Below are 13979 nucleotides of genomic sequence, written 5' to 3'. Positions count from 1 at the left end.
ACATGGAAAATACAACAAAGTACAAGTCCTACAATTAAACTGTGTTTGAATTAAACAATAGTAAAAACAGTAGCTGGGTTTGCTTTTGAAAGCGTCCTTTATTTCATAAAGGACCTGATGCAGCAAGAAGTGATTTATTTATTTTTTCCAGATTTACTCAGAATCACTTTTTCTTTCTTCACCTCCACAAAAGCAGCACTACAAAGTTTACTCCAAAGTTAGTTATGAAATCAGAATTAGTTAGTTACCAGAATTTAGGGGGAAATAGATCATCATCTCTCTCCTTCCCTTCTAGTTTACAGTCCTGAAAATTCAGCCACTTATTTGCTGGCCAAGTTCTGTCCACAATGGCACACAGAAGCCTGTTTCTATTTCTAGGCTGAAGCAAGGATGCACTGATTTTTCCAACTGGAACTGAATAGTTTTATGTTTTCCTACTACAACTGAGTATTTCAGAGCATCTAATCTTAGGGAGGTTTATGTGTTCATGTGGTTTTGTGCTGTTTTGTTTGTTGGTTTGTTTTTTTAAGCTTAATCCAAATTTCTGAAAGGATATTAAACCCCTTATTTTCATTTAAAAACATCAATACTGTTGTGACCATGCAAAGGAAATGTTGAATAGGGCTTTGAGCAACCTGATCCAATGAAAGATGTTCCTACATCATGTCCCTACATGTAGGGTGTTTGGATTAGATGATCTTTAAAGGTTCCTTCCACCCAAACCATTCTAGGATTTTGTGATTCCATGATTTTGTGAAAATGTTGAAAAACATTCCGCATTATTTATTTTTGAGATACAAAGAAATACCACTTGAGTGCCAGCTTTTTTGTCTAAATTCCAAAGAGCAGAAGAGAACACATCTGTCCTTACACATATGCCATCAGTCCACACGTTTTATCCAAAACAATTCACAAGAATTTCTTGACACTCATCTCATAGCATGCAACTGTAATGAGAATTACTACTTTTCAGGCTAGAAATTGGAAACATCATAGAACTAAAGAGCACTGAAGTGTATGTCAGCAGATAATAAAAACAAATTAAAACCATAATACCACTTTAAACTTAGTAGATCTGTTTCCACCCTACTCCATGAGAAAAAAAAAGCAAAACTTAATTATTAACTGACTTACAGCTGACTTTGGCAGCCTATGCAACTAAAAATTCTTTAGCAAAGGAAGCAGAAATTACCACTGTAAAATAGAAATTTTTCAGTGGTTAAATCTCTACAATTCTAGCAAACCTCGAGTTAGGTGAAGCTGTCCTGTAAACAGATCTACATCTCTTGGTCTTTGGCCAGTTTTCACATCAGTGACAGACCTATGTTTTGGGGACATACCCATTTTAGAACCATGCTGAACTGCTTTAGAGCCACAGGTTAGGTGTTAAAATGCCTTGATTGTGCTTAGGAAATAACATTTTGTATTTCTAACTTTTTGTATACCATTACTGACACAATAGTGCCAATGGCTCAAATTATGGGGGTCCTGAGCATTGTGATCTCCTGGATGAAGGCAGAGTTCCTTGGAAATTATCTCCTTGGAAAACTATCTGTGCTGCTGGGGGATAGGCCTGGTAAAGTTTGCCATAACTAATTCAGCATTTATTCTTTATATTCTGCCACAACTAACATCTTCCACCATAGCAACAATCTTTTTGTTGTTGTTGTTTTTTGTTGGTTTTAAATAAGCAGATAGTGGGATAGCGAAGAGCCAAGTCAAGGAAATTGCAACACTATTTTATGTGAATTCTAATCAAGAAGCACATTAGCAACTTATCTAAAAATAATCTCAAATGAGGAATTATTAATTTCCTTTTCAATATAAAATGTCGCTAACAGAAAAAATTATGCAAAATACTGATTTGTAAAGCTTCTAAAAAAACCACACACACATTTGCATGTGCACACACGTAGAGAAAAAGATAACTCCCCACAACCCCCTGAAAGGAATTCTATGGTTTTTGTAGAAACAGAAAAATCTGGGACCAGCAAAGGAGATTGCTCAAACTTCCAAGAAAGAAGACCAGGATATTATTTTGTAACATTTCCTTAGCCATTCTGCTCCTTTTTGCATAAGGAAAGGTATCCACAAAAGTATTCTGCCCAACTCCACAAAAAGGAAGCAAGCTAGATACAACTAAATGATGACAGAGAAAAGAAGTAGGTCTTCTAGTCTGAACCTATAATGCAAATGAAATGGTATACAGACTAAAAAAACCCAAAACAAACAAAACCACAACTCTTTGTTAATCAATACGCACACACAAGATTCCAGAGTATCATAATACTTAATTAGTTTGGATCTACAACTTTGGTTCAAAAGACAGAGCTTAAGTAAAACCAAACTTGTTTGCAGTCATGCCAGATGTGAGGTCTTCATGTGTATGAGAGAAAAGCTTATTTATACATTTTGTTTTAGAGTTGCAGTGCTTCATCTATTATGTTTCTAATAAAGAATTTCTCCTTTCTACTTGCATGATACACTTAACTAGAGTATTTGAAATTACATGTAGTCTTCAGTGAGGTGGTGGATAAAGGTTCTGTTGCATACCTTTTGCAAAGAAAAATAGAATAAAGAGAAAACTATTAAAGCATTCTTTCCTTGCACCAAGAGAGAAGTTTTACTTGCATAACTTCACAAGCTGCATTTTGACCCACGTGATAAGCAGCATCTGTTGGCTTAGAAATCAGACTGCAATAACTAAATGTACCTTAATGTATTTGAACTACACATCTCTTAGCCAAGGATTACCTGGTTTTTTTTCTTTTTTACCGCCTTTCTTTTTTTCCTAAGCCTCCACAGACTTTGATATAAAGACAGACACTGATATAAATCAGTGAATATAAATCAGTTAAGCCTAAACTTGTGCAGAAACTCCTAAGTAACACCTCTGCCACTATTGACCACGTTGACCACTATGCCACTATGACCATTGGTAAATAAAATCAAGTTGATATTTTTAACTAACTGTTTCAATGTATGCAGTACAGAATCCACTCAGAAGTTCTCAAATACAGTTTTAGAAACAGGCTCAGCACCTTGTGGTTACTTCAAAGGGAACAGTTTATCCAGTGAGGTATTTTCAGGTCAATGAGGAAACCAAGAGCACAGTAAAGGAAATAAAGTTACTGAGAGTGAGCAGAAACTTATTATTTAGAATGTTAATTCAAAGGGCCAAAGATACAAGCATTTTAAAAGCTAGTACCAGTGCAAACTTTCTCAACTGCAGGAAAAACAACTATGAATCAATAGGCAAAAGTACAAGTAGCATGAACCCATATTTGTATTTCCTTTAATGGAAATATTTTGCTTGAAGTTATTCAGTGCTTAAAGAGACATTCAAATGACAGTGACTTGAAATAATTGGTTCAGTACTTACGGTGGCCAAAAGTCTCATTTGCACATCACATGGCCTGTGTGATTTCAGATGCATATAAACATACACACCTATCTGTATGCTCTGCTTCATCTACATTTATTTTAACGTACTTGCATATAGCAATGGCAGATAATTGCAAAGCTGGGTATGGAAGTCACAGAGCAACTTTCCAATCAAGTGAAGAGAAAAGAAAATACTTACGAAAGAAATTACAAAATGGGAATGAAAGAATGTAAGGAATATATTTTCCAGAGACTTATAAATGAACTTCTTCAATGTCTTTTGTGAGGAAAAAAAAAAAAAAAAGGCAGAAGACCCTTGGCAATACAGAAGAAAAAGGGGCTGAATGAACACCAGGTAAATGCAGAAAAAAGCAAAAGTAAGATGGGTGAAACGGTGAACCATATAGAAGAGTATGTTTTATACAGCCTAGTCGCAAAATAATAATAATAAAAAATAATAATAAAAAGAGAGTAACAACAGTTACTGCAAAGAAAAGAACCTTGTTTCATAGAAAGAAAAAACTACAAGGCAAAAAGCAAACAGCTGGGCCAGAGGTAAAATATTAATTTTGGGGACTATAAAGTTGTTATGTGAATGACTGTCCCTCCGTTAGATTTCAGCTGAACACAACTGCAGTTCCACTGCTGAGCAAGACCTAAAGCCTTCTGCATCTTCAGAGATGGCTGGCATCTCAACCTAATTGCTCTTTGTTCTATTTACCAACAAATGCAAGCATTAATGTAAGCTTTTGCTTTATTTTGTTTCAGTTCGAGTCTAACTTGGATGGTCCTGTAGCATTTCCATTATAATCTAGCAGAATGAGGAACATGAATTACTTTGTACCTGCAGACAATAAAGAAGTGACCCCAATTTAGACCAAAACACAGAAAGTAGTTCAGGAAGGGCTACAACCTTTAGCTGTAGAAGCAGAGGAGGCTTCATTCACTATTCAAGCAAGCATGCCACAAGACCTAGATACATCCTATTAGAGAAATTAAAGTGATTCTCAAGTATACGTCACATTGCTGTAAAAAAGATAAAAACTAACAAGTACCTAAGACATTAAGCAATTCACCACACCTGCAATATGGTCTGTACCAAAAGTATTCATAGTCTATGGATTTTCATTTTAAAGCGTTTTATGCCATTTGCTAATATTCTATTTCCAAGGCAACTTAGTAATAAGCAAAAAAGTCCCTTTCACACACATACATACACTGTGAATGTTAAGTGGCACCTCAAAGCCACTCATAGGCACAACTGCAAGAGCAAAAACTGTGCATAAATTGAGTACTGAAATATTAGTTCTGTGAAGCTTTCAGAGCCTGTAGCACCACTATTTGGTACAGCACAGAAAATTAACTACCAGTGTCCTGCAGGAGAATGTTAGGAAAAAAGAACCAAAGTCCAAAGTTAAAAAATAATGCCTAACAGTTAAACTGCTCAAGAATAATAAAATAGAATAGAGAATACAGGCACAGTTCACAATAATGCAGCTGTCCTACTATTTCGGGCAAAGAAAACAGACTTAAAATAGACACAAGGATGAATAAATTGAAGAAAATAGAATGAGGAACAGCTGCTCTTATTAAACTCCACTGCACCATGGGTGTTATGAGTCCTGAAGATATTTGTGGCTGTGTGAACTCCACAGTCTTTAAGAAGTGAACAGACTCCAGTTGGACCCAATGAGATTTTGTTCATCTATATAATCACCATTTCCCCCCTCATTTCAGAGGGGCAAAATGTAAGCCCGACTTACAGTTTCCCAGATAGGCCAAATATTGCATAATACTGCTATTTTTTGCTCCTGGATAAGAAGGAGGAGCTTGGGAAGTCAAAAAAATTAACTGCCAGAAAAGAACTGTAGCTTCAACATCTTAATCACAAATGGAGCATGAAAATTCAACTTCATAGACAAAATGATCTTATTTCCAAGTGTTATGACCACAGAGTTATCAGAATGACAGAAATACCAGAGTTGGAAGGAACCCTAAAGATCATCTAGCCCACTCCATAGAAAACACAGTCACTAGCCCAGACCCACACTTCATTTAGCTTGTGTGGCAGGAATAAATCATAATTAATGACAAAGAGTACAACAAGATTCAAAGAGTTCTTGCCAAGCAAGGAAGTGCATTGCTTCATTCCCCCATGTCTCTTGATCGGATGCAGGGAGAGATTCAAAGGAAGAAGGAACAGCCATAAGGAGCAGCTTCAGCCTAGAGAAGGAGGCTGAAGTGGGCTGGAAGGGGGCTGGAAAGGGGGCTGGAAAGGGGGCTGGAAAGGGGGCTGGAAAGGGGGCTGGAAAGGGGGCTGGAAAGGGGGCTGGAAAGGGGGCTGGAAAGGGGGCTGGAAAGGGGGCTGGAAAGGGGGCTGGAAAGGGGGCTGGAAAGGGGGCTGGAAAGGGGGCTGGAAAGGGGGGCTGGAAAGGGGGGCTGGAAAGGGGGCTGGAAAGGGGGCTGGAAAGGGGGCTGGAAAGGGGGCTGGAAAGCCTCTGATGCTCTCTCTCTCTCTGTATACTAAAAGGAGGGCAGGGCAGTAACCCCAAATTTGCTACTGCACATCTGCAAGACCTTTACAGGCAGGAGGGCATGAAAACAAACCCAGAAGTTTTGCAGACACCAGACACAGCCTGGTTGGTGAGTAATGGCACTGTTTCTCTATACCCACCAGCATCCATCCATGGTCCCAGTGTAGAGTTGGACGAAGCCCAGCAACTGATATCTGCACATCACAGAAACACAGGGCCCCATCACAGGTTATCCAGGGGCATCAAAGACTCCCTGTACCCTGTAAGCATGGCTGTCCTGCTTTTAGAGACATCTTCACACTTAAAGCTGGTTCCTTTGCAGAGGGCAGGAGGTTATACAAAGCCAAAATCCTCAAAGAGAACTTGGTGCTGCTACACATTCCTGACCCCTTGCACTGAGACCATGAGGGGAATGTGGTGCTGTGGTACTGACTCCGATCCTGCTCTGGTCAAGTGCAAGGTGCCAGCTTGGGTTTCAGTACCAAACCTGACAGGAGAGCCAGCATCAGCATGGCCTGAGGACTGCAAAACCACAGCAACCAGCAATGCATCCATGCTGCACTCTCCAACTCTCAGCGAGCTCTAGGTCAGTTTTTGAGCCCTGCCTCAGCTCCAAGCACCGTGGAGCTCAGGGTAAATCCCCACAGCTCCCTTAGCACTGACTACATGTTCCTCTACTGCTCTCATCAGCACTTTCTTACTTATTTTTCCCCATTTATTCTTTTATCCTATCCTCAATGTCATCCCGTTATCCTGGATACTGGAAAATTAACAAGAGTATAAAATTCCTATTATACTTTTTTGTTTGTTTTTTTAAAATAAATCTTTTCATAAATCCTTGCATAACAAGTTTTGGTAGTCTGTATTTTTCGTTGCCCACAAAATACGTATTTCTCCTATACATGACCTCAAAAACTGAAAGCACAACAGGCCCAACCATATACATAAGCAATGTCTGTAGAAGGGAACATCATAGTCTTACCTGACAAGTAAGCAAATTGTTTCTTTAACTGGTCCTGAATATCAGCAGCGTAGAGGGGAATGATATCCTGATGCATGATTTCATCTGTGGAGAAAGAAAAAATATTTGCATTGCAAAGTCATGTTATGTAAATTTTCAGCACACTTTAAAAAAAAAAATCCCTAGAACACAAGCACCCTAAAAAATATCCAAATTTTGAAAAATTTGTGAAAATATTTGGACTCTTTCTAGTGCCTGCCAAGGGCAAACTTTTCTTTGAACCGTATATTGCTAAAAGAGTAAAAAGTGGATTTGCTGACACTTGGAAGCAGTACTATTGAACCAAAGATTGGATAGCTAATACTCCTCAAGAATGATGTTAAACAGTGGGGTTTTAACACATCAAATTCTGTTCTTATCAAAACCTTCTCAACTCACATGAAAAAGAGAATCTTATGATACCTCTAACCTGTTGTCTAGGATTGAAATATCCCAAGGCAACAGCATTTGGTAAGGTAAAACAGGCTTAAAAGGACATCCTTACATGGAACACACACATTTGTGCCTCAGCTGTAAATTGCCATTTAATTTTTTATGTCAGCCATCCCCTTTAGCTTAATGACAAACATCTGCTCTCCTGTGTCTTAGTTTTCTGCCACAGTGTTTGAGCAGAGGTGTTTCACACATAATTCCAGAGCAAGCAAAAACCTGAGTGCCACTGACCATGACTGCATGACAGAGTTGCCTCATTCACTAAACTATGATCTCATATTTTTACAAAGAGACAACTTTTACTCTTGTAAATTTTAGAAATTAATATTTCTACATTTTTAGCCTCAATGAAAAAATCAGTGAGCCTAGCATTTTAACTATTTGAACACTTATTTTGGCAAGGCACTATTATAAAGAAGTTTTGTTTAACATACATTGAAATGCCACCAGGACAGACTCAAATCTGACACTCAGAACTCTGAACGTGCACAGGAAAAATAAGTAAAACTTGAAAATTACTTAAGGATAAGTGTCATCTGTCTTGAAGAACAAGCTGATCAACACAAGTAGAGATCTGGCCCGCAAGAAGTGATTTGCCATTACTGAGATCTTTCAAATGCTTCATCTTGAGGGGGGAGCAGCTCCCTTTAACAAGTGATTCTCATATGTGTAAAATGCTGAGAATTGCAATTATTTGAGAATAGCAAAAACCCCCACTTTCAGTTACTTCTTACAGATAAGGAACAACTTATACTGGGAAACAGAATGTCTCTGTTCTCTTTTGGGCAGCCTGGAAGAGGAAGACCCATGACCACTTTCAAGGTCAGACACTGATCAGAGCTATTTTCCTGCATCCGGTGAGCTGCTGCTTGATCAGAAGACCTCTGTATACCATGCTGCCAAATCCATAAGAGGATATGTTTAACTCTTAAGTTATATTTCACCCCAACTTTCAGTTATGCCATCTTAATGTTTTTAACAGAAAACTGAACACAGATCTTTCAGAAGTCCAATCTCAGATAGCCAAGTAATCTCCAGAAGAGGGGACCCCACCCAAGGGAAAAAGAATTTTAGATTTTATTTTTGCTGCCAGTGCTTTTAATACAAGGAGCCCTGCTGCAGTGGTGTTCAAGAAACTGAAGGAAGCATCTCTGATTCTGCAAACCAATGCCTGCAAGCAAACCCATTTACCTGAATATAAACTTATTACTGGATCAATGCCTAATTTTTTTGTGTGAGATGGGAAAAGGGAAAAGAATGTAACCACTTTGTAATATGCCATCCTGTCTAGAGTCAAAGGCAGAAATAATTTTCATTATTGTAGCATAAGCATGTAATAAAGTAGACATGTTTTGCATCCGTAAGTAAATACGTGACACATACCATTCAAGCAGGCAAAATGTTTCTAGAGTCAGGGAAACTCTTTACTTTATGTTTCCCAGGTACATAATGATTACTATTTCCTCATGTATCCATGTGATCAATCCAATTGTGGTCTGACTTGTGCCTGGTGATGACTCAAGTGTAGATTTGACTGCCCCAGTGTTCTCTCTGTCAGGAGGAGGACCCTGCAGTGAAATACTGTATCACTATAAAGACAGTATTTTCCTCCCCTGGTTTTAAACTCAGTTTTAACTCGGAGTTGAGAGCCAGTGTGTTTGCAACTTCAGGAGCAGTGTGGCTGCTCACAGATGGAAAACCTCCAGAAGCCCTTCCTGCTGCGCTCTCTGCCACCACGGTACAGCCGGCCCCTGTTCTCACCTCGCTCATCTGGTTTCACAACACTCTTTCAGGAATCAGAAGACCAGAGCTGATTTTCAATAATTTAAAACAACCAAGATAACAAGTAGCAGTAAAAAAACAATGTGAGAAAACACTGCACAGTTTGCATCCAACAGCGTGACAGGATTTTTTTGGACCCAGTATCACTGCTCACACAGATTGAGCCAGAAATCCCTCTCCAAACACCCTGTCTCCTTTCACAAACAATGCAACTGTAAAAACTCATTGTTCTGCATAAATTCCTTTGTATTTAGCATTGAGTAGAAAAGACAGTTCATCACAGTTGAAGATGTTAAAGTTTATCCATCATTACTTGAATATACCATTTCATTAACAGGATAAAGCAACCCATGCTAAAGAGACTGTTGAGGGCACATGCTGCTTGCACTTACAGACTTTAGGGAAAATTATTTCTTGGAAATATTCTTTAAATAGAGAACCTGCCATCCGCTACAGTCTGTAGGGACAATTTCCATTTTAGTAAAGCTAATTAAGTGCAGATTAAAATACAGATTTACTGAAAATATCTTCACTGCTTTCTAAGGAATTTTTATAGGCTTGAACTCTACTTCCACTTAGATGGATTAAGATAAGCCCATGATATTCTTTTACATGATATTTTCAAAACAGAGACCTCAGAGTTTGTCTTGTTTACTGTATCTAAAATTCATGGCTGAAACAAGATGCACATGCCAAAACATGCTAGAATATCCTGTCTTTCCTGAAAAGCTTATTTAAAGAGTTTTACAGGTAGTCTACTTAAAATAAGGCCCCTAGGATTTATAATGCATCTTGTACTGTGGGTGCTAGGTTCTGCAAAGGTTTTTAATTACTATATTTTTAAAATTGAACACACATAATAACCGGGCATGCACAAAGATTTTTTTTTCTAAGGCAATAGCTGGAAATTCTGTAAAAAACACATTATCCAGTTGTGAGTCTAAGAGAGGACAGAAGTGACAACTTGCTAGCATAAAGGAATCAGCTAAATATGTTGTTCTTGTATAAGAAAGCCTTTATCTTTAAAAATGTGAACCACAGTCTTGCAGATATATAATCTTCCAATTCAATTTTAAATCTTGCTTTAATAGTCCTGTCTTTATGATGGAAAAAGATGGCTTAGAGGGGCCTGACCCTGTCCCATGAAAGGCACCTGACTGCATTTGAAATGAAGCAGGATGACAGATTTAAGCATGCCAGCACAAAGATAACTTGTTCTTGAATTACCTGGTGCCAGTAAGCCCTGAAGAAACCCAGATCTGAGAAAACGATCAATGTCACTCAAGTCAAGATTTTCACTTATTGGAAAAGGCTCCTCTTTCTTTTCCAATCAAGCTGAAGCTCATCATCATTTGGGGTTCACCTGACATGCCAAAGCAAAGCCATTGTCACAGCAGACAATGCTGGAGGAGAGTGACCTACATTACGTGGAAGGAAGTTTCTGGACACAACTCATGAGCCTCTTGTAATGGGTTTAATCCAATTCCCACCGAGCCAGCTGGAATTACACCACCCTTTCAGTAGTTCTGCATGAAATTCTATGGCCATTACTTTATACTAACTTGAAAGGCAACCTGTTTGCACACATATGGACACAATTATACCTTTCAGCACAGATCTCAGTAGCAAACCATAAAGCTAACTACAAATCATTTTTCCTCCTCTTTCTTGCTGAATCAGCAAGGTTCTCTTGAAAATGTGTTAATGGCTTGGCTATGAAATTTATGCCTTGAACTAAAAAATAATGTCTTTTTCTCAACTGGTTTTATTTTCCCTTCTTTTGGAACAGCTTACCCACTGAAAGCCTTGAATGCCTTTTCTGAAGGGGATCTTCATTTGAAAAAATCTCTTCATTAAAGCACCCTCCATCTGGTAATTATAAATGCACGATAATGACTTTCAGAGCACTCCCTTCATCTCTCAGCCCCAAGGCAAACCTTTCATTTCCTCATTCTTTCTTCTGCATCTTTGCCCCCTGACCACCATCACGAACAGTCAGCTCCTTTGTGTAGCCCCCAGAAGGAGAAAGGGCCAGAGCTGGTGAAGATAGCCCTTCTTCCACCCTAAGCCACATGAAACTAATGAGCTCACCAAGACACCAAGAAAGCTTTCCAGCCTTAAAATTGAATTTCAAAAAATCATCTGATGTCTGCAAGCTTGGCTGCTAGGTGTGCCCAGGCACAATAGCTGCTGACTGAGCTCCTCAGGTTCTTATTCTATCTGTAGCCACACCAGGTTGATGATAGGAGTTCATGCAAGTGTTCATAACCTTAGTATTAAAACCTCACTGGTTTGAAATATCTTCAGGAAGAGTTAATTTTATTTTGTTTGACTACACTCCAAAAGGGCCAGGAAATGCACATGGTTAAACCTCCAGAATTTTCATGCAAAATGCGGCTCTTTATTAAAGTGTAGCTAGAAAGGAAATAAACACCCTGGTAAAACAGTGGTCTTGCAACTTTTAAATTTCTGGTGAGCTGGAGTATCCCAAACAAGGAGGAAACAGGAGCTCTTCATCCCCCATAGTTGCTAGTACAAATAGAAATAAAGCAACTTAGCACTCCAAACAGCTTTGTTTCGCACCAGGTGTGCAAATAAATATATTAATTGATAAAGATGTATAAGAGTTATACTTGTAAAAGCTTCACAGCCTACAGTCAAGCTGCATCTCCCATTTCCTCTCCTAGTCAGAAAAGACAGTTTCCCTGCAAGAGCCCTGGTGCTTTAAAAAACATGGTCAAATTGAGATACTTTTTCTTTCCAACTTTATGGAAGTTTCTCTTCAACAGCATTACTAATAGCAGTTCATTTTCTAGGACTGCACAGGGTATTGCCACAATATGCATAGAATAGCACATCTGTGCAGCACATCACTACACATTAGCCTGGCACCTTGTATTTTTCAATGTTAGGTAAGGATCTAGTTGAGACAAGACCTGGAAGTGGTACTGCCAAAGGAAATCTAAAGCCCTAGGACTGATGTTCTTCCTATTATACGAGCCCATTCAGAGTGGGTCAGAGGCACTTACTGTTTGAGGGGTTTTTTTAATGTCTCATGCATTAGATTAATTCAGATCTTTCACAGATTTCATTATATGTCTGCAAAACTATTCATAACTTTTGGTAATATTTAAATGATTCCATAGAAATGAAACTTGGTCTGCTCATTTAATCATACCTGAAGAACACCACAACTACTTAGAAGATACCTAAATTAATTCTGAATTTCTGCAATGCCAGTATTTATATACAAGGAATGGAAGCTTCATCATGTATGAAATCACTGAAAAACAAAAAAACTTTGTATTACATAGATGCCTCCTGAACAATCTGCTTTACCCAAGTAATTCCTGCTTCCTGTAATCACAACTGAAAAAATAATAAAAACAAAACAAAGCAAATCTGTTTCTTCTTGGAGATCAGACTTGGAGCTTTGGAACAGGACAGGACAAAACTATGAGGATGATGGTTTGGTTTCATGTAGGGAGAGTAATCATTTATCCTCTGAGGTGTACAGCAAATGCAGTGCTGTTGGGCTGGCACAGGATGACAAGAGGTGTAGCAGTCTTCATTTTCTTGACTCAAATTATAAAATAGCTGCTCAAAATTTTGTCAGCTGCAAAGATTTAAAGGGCAGCAACACCAACCCACAGACTTTACATTTAAAAGCAAAAAATTCACCTAGTACATACGGCCAGCTTTTTACTATTGCAACAACAATATTCCTCCCATGTCCTGAAGAAATCCAAAGAAATTTTATTTGCCTGCTGGTAAACCCTTTTCTGTTACAGTTTCAGACTATTAGGAACCATATTCCCAATATAAGATTAACAAATATTGCCAAAACTATAGCACTGTTAACTCCTTAATACTGCAAATCATGCTGAGAGTACAGTATTACAATATTTCTAAAGTAATAGAGGTAGTGACCAACAAGAAACACAGTTTGCAAAATGCAAAAAAAATTTTTTTTTTTTTTTTAAATGGAGAGTTACTAGATGCAGCCTGAGCAGCAAACAATGTTCCCTTAGCAAGAGCTCAAGTGATAAGAAGGCAACTGACCCAGATGTGTCTCACTTAGTACTTAAGCTAGCAAGCAAGTCTCAGAGTAAGAAAACTTTCAGATTTTGCCAACCACATTTAATAAGATTTAATGCACTGAGAAAATAATTTCAGAAACTTGGCTTTACAAATACTAAAGCCTTGCAAGGAAGGGGATGTCTTACAAATATGGAAACAATAGAAAAATCAACTCTGAATAGAAGAACTACATGCAAATTATAGGACTCATCTGCAGCACGGCTTAAAAACTAATTATGCAATCACACAGCGTAAACAAATATGCTCAAGGAGATATCTTTTCAGGAAAAAACACCAAGGATTTTTTTCTCCACTGAAACCAGCTTCTTTCTGTACTCCCTCTGCAGAAAGATACGTATCTGAACTCATATCCCAAAGTTTTGACTGAAAAGTAAACACACAGGAAACCAGCTGCATGCGTATTTGGCAATGCTACTAAACAAAATCCTATTTTTGAGGGATCTTCTGGAAGCAAGGTAGAAGTTTAAACTTAGTATTTTTCTTTTATAGAAGTTATTTTAATTTTCCAACCAAAACAGCAAAATGGTAAAATCTGTGTGCTTATTGCACACACCTACTCTGGAGATAAATTACACTTCCTTTACTCAAGGGGGATTAGCAGTATGCACAGCTACAGTAGAAGTATGCCCAGCACACTGCCTGAAACACTGGAAACAGGACAATCTTCACTACAGCATTAGGCTGCAGTACTGTGAGGTTGTCACAGAATGGTTTGGGACTAGGAA

At 38.3% G+C, this 13979-nt stretch overlaps 1 protein-coding gene across 9 annotated transcripts in view; it reads right to left on the bottom strand.

Annotated features, from left to right (window-relative positions):
* MCF2L (MCF.2 cell line derived transforming sequence like) overlaps positions 1-13979 on the bottom strand; it is a 164534-nt gene that overhangs the window by 60144 nt on the left and 90411 nt on the right. For all 9 annotated transcript variants that reach the window (XM_071743832.1, XM_071743846.1, XM_071743783.1 and 6 more), the window contains one exon: positions 6901-6984. In XM_071743832.1, coding sequence (XP_071599933.1) covers positions 6901-6984 — 84 coding nt within the window. The remainder of the gene's footprint in view (positions 1-6900; positions 6985-13979) is intronic.

The sequence above is a fragment of the Heliangelus exortis genome, chromosome 1 (genome assembly GCF_036169615.1).
Source record: "Heliangelus exortis chromosome 1, bHelExo1.hap1, whole genome shotgun sequence".
Classification (NCBI taxonomy): Eukaryota; Metazoa; Chordata; class Aves; order Apodiformes; family Trochilidae; genus Heliangelus; species Heliangelus exortis.
Note: the sequence above shows the minus strand (reverse complement) of the source record. Positions and strands in the feature narration are given on the sequence as shown.